The 7,243-nt window shown below is 43.7% G+C and overlaps 1 protein-coding gene across 1 annotated transcript in view; it reads left to right on the top strand.

Annotated features, from left to right (window-relative positions):
- The window catches only part of srgap3 (SLIT-ROBO Rho GTPase activating protein 3), a 50,906-nt gene that overhangs the window by 26,010 nt on the left and 17,653 nt on the right, over positions 1–7,243 (top strand). Inside the window, exons 5-8 of the mRNA XM_019881324.1 lie at positions 901–1,086; positions 3,436–3,564; positions 5,678–5,899; positions 6,978–7,079. Of these exons, the coding sequence (XP_019736883.1) occupies positions 901–1,086; positions 3,436–3,564; positions 5,678–5,899; positions 6,978–7,079 (639 nt within the window). The remainder of the gene's footprint in view (positions 1–900; positions 1,087–3,435; positions 3,565–5,677; positions 5,900–6,977; positions 7,080–7,243) is intronic.

A 7,243-nucleotide genomic window follows, 5' to 3' on the forward strand; every position in this document is an offset into this window, starting at 1 on the left:
ACCCACTGCCCCACCACCTTCCTGGAGTGTGGTGGTCTTTCATGTAGCGGCACACAATGATGGTCCTAAATAGAGCTTCTTCAAAGGCAACATTGGAAAATATTATCACAGGGGTTTGACTCAAAGGCAGTGCTTGAGATGAAAGTTCTTGTAGTGTCACTGTTTATGTTGACTGTTCAACATCCTGGGATGTTTAAAAAAAAAAAAAAGATGAAAAAAAATCTAATTGCTTTCAGGATGTTAAAAGACACCACTCACATCTGGGTGACACTTTACAAGAGTAAGAAAGACGCATATGGTTACATTTAACAAGAACACAGGGGACTTTTTTTTTTCAGGCCTTCTGCCATGACAAACCTGAGGTCACCTTGTAATATTAAAGTGGTAGTAGGGAGGATGAAGAGAGAGAGAGAGGAAAAAAAAAGAAGATTCTTAAAGCACATTGAGGAGGGGGAGGCGAGGATGGCTCGGCTTCCTGTGTTCTGTTGAGAAATTCCATGCGTGGTGACATGCTATATCTTTTGCCTTGAATGATCCACCAGGCCACCGTGAAAGAGCAAAGCAGCCTTTGGAAAGAACTGAAGAATGTGGAAGAAAACATCTCCCAGAGGCGTATTTTGTTCGATAAATTAGACTGACTGGGCTCTTTTTTTTTTTTAAAGTGCCTTCTCATTCAAGTGGAGAAGGACTCCAGCATTCCATTTTCAAGTCAGACCAGCCTCACATTGGAAACACGCCTCTTTATGAATATAAAAAAAAGGACACTAAGTAACAAGTGGCCCATTTTTTGACCTTTCAGCATCCCCTCAAAGCTTGACAATTGAATCTGTCCAATTTGATAACGATACGAGCATGCCGATGATGGCAGCCATGGTTTGAACTTTGGCATATCCTCCACAGGTGATGAAGACGTATCACATGTACCACACGGAGAGCATCAACGCCGAGAGCAAACTGAAGGACGCAGAGAAACAGGAGGAGAAGCAGTTCAGCAAGTCGGGGGATCTCAACGTGAACCTCCTGCGGCATGAAGACCGCCAGTCCCGACGCAGCTCTGTGAGGAAGATCGAGAAGATGAAAGAGAAGGTGGGTATTTATTGGAGATCTTAATCCTGTCATGAATCGAGAACATGGTTAATATAGTTAACAAAAGTTTAATTAACTAAAACTACACTTGGGAAAACATTTACCTTAACTCATTCACTCCTAAAGACGTTTTTAAACATCTTTTCAGACTTGGTCCAGAATTGGCTGGTACTGAATGAGTTAATGAAATGAAATAAAAAGGACAAAAATGAAAACCAACTGAAACTACATCTTATGTTTGTAGAACCAACAAAAACTAACTATAATAATGGTGAAAATGTCTTTCTTTTTTTTTTTGTCTTCGTCAATCAAAATTATACTTCAGCTGTTGGTCTTCATTTTAAATGTATTTATTCTAATGCTGTACATCCTCACAAAAGAAGGAAGAACTGGGAGTTGTAGTTCACTTTATTAAAGAATACTTAGCGACCTTTTTTTCTCCCACCTTGCACTCGACAAGTACTGCGCATATTTTTTGCATATTAAAACTAATAAAAAACGAATTTAAAATAAAGCATTTTGGAAAAAAAAAACCAACCCCAAAACGATTAAAGAATAACAAACCTGCCCTAAAAACTAATTAACATGAACGGAGTTTTAAAAAACAAAGGGGGATAAATTCAAGTAACAAATATCGGCTGATTATTTTAGTGCTTGTGTGGTCGAATTAAAGAAAGGAGTGGGGCTTATATGGAGCGTAGGTGATATGCGCACCGCTGCTTTTTGAGGCATTTGATTGTTCCTCTGAATGCATGTGTACACAGGAAATCAAAACGGGCAAACCAACAGAGATTACATCATAACGTCCTTGGCAGAGGTAACAAAAATGTATATACGACAGCCACAAACAGCGGCAAACTCAGCTCGTGCAGTCAAAAACTCTCTGAGGAGACTGCGGAACTCCAGGCTAAAAGGCGAGCTCAGTTCACATTCGACTGCTGCAGAGCGAGATGACTTTCAACAGTTTTCGCTCAGGAGCTTCCTCTGGAATTTCCTCATGCAAATGAAATTCCCTTCATATCAGGTGCAGGAAATCAAAAGGCTTAGAGGATGACAGTGTTTCTGATTTATATGGGAATGGCGCTTGCTTGGGAATTGAGCACTTTTTCTAACGCCGTGCAGCAGTGAACATTCCTCCCCACTCGTCCCGCTTTTCAAAGCTATTGATGTTGTCTCTGCCTCACACTTTGAGGTGGAAATAGCCTACCTACTTACGTGGTACCGCTGAAATTTGCATCCCGCAGGCTTTAGGCGTCATAGAGCAAAAAAACGGTCTGAAAGGAAGCTATTCTGTTAAGTCAGTACAAGAAAAAAGGATTTAAACAGTTCCATGCAACTACATTTTGCTAGTTAAAAAAAAATGTCAAGTGCACTCACCGGCCATTTCATTAGGTATACCGCCCGATCAACCTATCCTTCCATTTCCACGTGTCCTCATCTGGGTTGCGGGTGACTTGCAGCCTATCCCGGCTGACTTTGCAGAAGCAGCCTACACCCCGCGCCGGTCACCAGCCAATCGCAGCCGTTCACGCTCGAAATTTAGAGTCTTCAGTTACCCTTATATGCACATATAAAAAAGGAAAGGAAGCTCGATGACTTGGAGAAAACCTATGCAAGCACAGGGAGAATATGTCAATCCCACACAAGAAGGCCATACAGTACCGTATAATATTTAATATTGTGGTTGTACCTCCATCACGATCGGATTGTTCTCCATATTTCCTCATGTTGTTCCCCCAGTCATGCATCTTGATATTGTAACCGATATTTGTCGAGGCATAAATTGTGCTACAGCTCTTGTACAGTGTTGACTCTCATTAGATGCATTACGCCCGCTGAGCGCACCGGCTGATAAAGTCTCAGCCTTTTTTGTCAGCATTGTGCAGTCTCCAGAGTGCTGAGAAACACACTCATGACTAAACACAAGCCTGCCCGCCCCGCTTAACACACGACTAATGTGGATGCAGCTTCCCTGGAGTGTTTCCCAATTTGCCGCTACCATCTCTGCCTCTTGGAGGGTCCCAGGGCTACAGCCGCCTCAGTACACACACGCGCACACACACACACACACACACACACACACACACACACACACACACACACACACACACACACACACACACACACACACACACACACACACACACACACACACACACACACACACACACACACACACACACACACACACACACACACACACACACACACACACACACACACACACACACACACACACACACACACACACACACACACACACACACACACACACACACACACACACACACACACACACACACACGCGCATCTGTTTGATTTAACCACTGATGTGTTTTTCCTCTTTAGAGGCAAGCCAAGTACTCAGAGAATAAGCTGAAGTGCACCAAAGCTCGCAACGACTATTTGTTGAACCTGGCAGCAACAAACGCGGTGGTGGCCAAATATTACATCCACGATGTCGCTGATATGATCGACGTAAGTATGCAACACGTGGTTGTTTACGTGGCATGACTGAAGTGTGACGACTGCAGTGTGTGTCGCACACTCACAAACTTGACGGCCACGTCGCATTTGTTTCCCTGTCTTCACAACTGGTGTTCAACACCAAGTTTTAAGTCATACACTTGAATAAAGCCTCGTGAAGAATGATATGAATGAATGCATTTACTCGACATCATTGGACTATGTATAATCCACTGCGGCCTTTCCTAATTTTAGTCCACCAAATGTCAACACGGTCGAGGGTATCGACACGCTATCTTAACCAGCCCCCGTAGACCGATTCCATTGGATTTCCTTTAGTCTGTGCGGTTGGAATCAGTGGATGTGACTAATCTTCTCTCTGAATGTTGTAGTCGCAGTGTCATATTGAGGATGCGCATCGATCTATTTTTCTGTACCGCTGTTCTCGTTAGGGTTGCACCCCGGACTGGTCACCAGTCAATTGCACGGCACATACTTCATGTATCAGTGCTTCTCAACCTTTATACAGTGGATTTTTTTTTAATCAATACACACAGTATATTTGTTTTTGAAGGGGGGGGGGTTGTTAAATCTAAATGACATATTAGATTTTTTTTCTCTCAATGCATTTGAATGGGCGTCAGTTATTTTTGTCATGTTTTGTATTCAATCATTAATATCACACGTTGTCTGGGAGAAAGATGACTATTTTCTCGACACCAATGAAAAAATATCTGTCAAGGGGCTGTTCCAAATTTGAAAGACTTGCCACCCCGTTCATTGCAAATGATTCTACTCTTATTTCTTTGTGATTTAATGTTCTGACTGGTGTTTCCCCGAGGCCGCCATATGGCACTACATCAGGAGCGGTTTGGAGTCAGACACCATGTCATTAAATTCGTCTGCATGCAGTGATGCGTAACAGGAAATGTATTTCATATCGCTCTTTTGCTGTTTGATGCTTGTGGAGGCTCTCAGTCGTACAGGAAAGTTCCATCGTAGAAAGGGTTCTGTCAGTCGTCATCTGTACCTGTGGTTGGATCAATTGTCTGGACACTGAACGGCATACCAAATCCTTTCAGAGCTGCGTGGAATTGGGATTGTAAAGACGTCTAGTTTGACTGTCACTTGCAGGGCAGAGGAAGAAAAGGTTTTGACTTCTCAGCACACATCAAAAGCCAACGTTTGCTCAGCAAGAAGTCCGCTCTGTCACTTTGCATCGGCATCACTAATGATTCCTTAATAATGTGTTTACTCTCCATGTTGCTCTGGTGTGTCAGTATGAGCTTGTATAGGGAACACCGTTCAGTGCGATAAAGCTCTGTAATTATCTCTGGCGTCCTACTGTAGGCTAACTCCAATCAGGATGTGAGCTCTTGTTTTGGAAGATCAACTTTGAACACGATGTTCTGACATCATTTCTGATATGATAACCACAGTTTTGTTTTTGGTTTTTTTTTCCTGAAAATGTGTCTGACATTTCTTCACAGTGCTGCGACCTGGGATACCACGCTAGCTTGGCGCGGACCTTTATTTTACCCACAGGTACAGATGACGACTGACAGAACCCTTTCTACGATCTTTTGCTGTTTATGATAGATAAATGTTAACCGGTTGTATAGAAATACTGATTTGTGGCTATTCCAGTTCTCTTGGTCTTGTTCTGCTCGGTTGGATCAATTGTCTGGACACTGAACGGCATACCAAATCCTTTCAGAGCTGCGTGGAATTGGGATTGTAAAGACGTCTAGTTTGACTGTCACTTGCAGGGCAGAGGAAGAAAAGGTTTTGACTTCTCAGCACACATCAAAAGCCAACGTTTGCTCAGCAAGAAGTCCGCTCTGTCACTTTGCATCGGCATCACTAATGATTCCTTAATAATGTGTTTACTCTCCATGTTGCTCTGGTGTGTCAGTATGAGCTTGTATAGGGAACACCGTTCAGTGCGATAAAGCTCTGTAATTATCTCTGGCGTCCTACTGTAGGCTAACTCCAATCAGGATGTGAGCTCTTGTTTTGGAAGATCAACTTTGAACACGATGTTCTGACATCATTTCTGATATGATAACCACAGTTTTGTTTTTGGTTTTTTTTTCCTGAAAATGTGTCTGACATTTCTTCACAGTGCTGCGACCTGGGATACCACGCTAGCTTGGCGCGGACCTTTAGGACCTACTTGTCGGCAGAGTACAACCTGGAGACGTCTCGCCACGAGGGACTCGATGTCATCGAGAACGCGGTGGACAATTTGGACTCTCGCAGCGACAAGCACAAGCTCATGGATATGCATAACCAAGTGTTCTGCCCCCCAATGCGCTTCGAGTACCTGCCGCACATGGGAGATGAGGTGAGACGATCACCGTGCTCAGCGTATCCCCAATTTGTCGGATTTAGCAGAAAAACATACTTTTTGTGACATTTTTATTTGGTTTGCCGTGAGATTTTCGTAATATGTCTTGACTCAATTATGGTTGTGAAACATTACTCAAAAGCAGTGAGTTTGACCACGTGACGTGTCAAATTGTTAGACCTCAGTTCAGTGACCATCTAAAGAAATGTTTTTTTTTCTCCATGGCCACCACAAAAAAAAAACATACTCTGTCCTGTGTGCTTAGTATCGTCTCACCAAAGACCTTTTCAGTTTCACATTTCACACTTTAGCACAGCGCAGTGCAACGTCAACCAACGCATTTGTTGTGTACGTGCTGCTGTGGCGTAGCAAACTGGTGCAGCGCCGTGCTGTGATGACATCTAATTGGAGAGATGGCGGCGCAGTGATTTCAAAATGACAACAGCAACAGATTTTGGAAAAGTTATTCAGTGAAAACAGAAGAGGAAAGAAAGAAGTGAGTAAACGGGAGACGCAATAATTAATGTGACGTCTCAGTAGCCTGAGCTGTGGGACACTCGATATTAGACAAATGACGTACCGTGCAGTGGTAAATAAAATGATGGACGGGGATCGGCACCACTTGTTGCAAGTGGTCAAAAAATTATTTTTGCATTGTTAAAAATAAAAATGGTAGCTTAAAATACGTCACTCGCATTCTATTTCCCCCTTGTTTTTATAAGCCGCAAATAAATGTTTGAGCTGACTCCCACTTTCTGTGCAAACCAGTGGGACAATGCACCAGGCTACTTCCTGTTTGGTCGATTGACAACCAGTGTTAAATATGGGCACGTTTGTGCCATACTGCCATCCATCCTGCACTTTCCTGCAGTGAGTGCAGCAAAAACCCGGGTTGGGTGTAAGCGCCTTAAATCGAAAGTAATTTTGGGGATCACGATGCTTAAAATAGGAAACCGATGTGATGAAGAAATACGGTAAAGATACGTTGTAAATGAATGAGAATGGATACTGTAGGTTGGTGACTAGCCTTACTAATGCTTCTTCTTCTTCTTCTTCTTCTTCTTCTTCTTCTTAGGTGTGCCAGGTGAGCGCCCAGCAGCCCGTCCAGACGGAGCTCTTGATGCGCTACCACCAACTACAGTCTCGCTTGGCTACACTGAAGATTGAGAATGAGGAGGTGAGGATTTACGGGGGCTTTGTGTGCGTCCGCCAGCTCCCCACTGATGGAGAAAGGTCTGGCGGCTGTTCCCTGGAGCCGCGGCGCAGGGCCACATCACCATCTGTCCTCATTGCAATTACTCTACGCTGACCCCCACCATCTCCCCCCCAACCCCCGCCCCT

The sequence above is a fragment of the Hippocampus comes genome, unplaced genomic scaffold (assembly GCF_001891065.2).
Source record: "Hippocampus comes isolate QL1 unplaced genomic scaffold, H_comes_QL1_v1.1 scaffold68, whole genome shotgun sequence".
In the NCBI taxonomy this organism is placed as follows: Eukaryota; Metazoa; Chordata; class Actinopteri; order Syngnathiformes; family Syngnathidae; genus Hippocampus; species Hippocampus comes.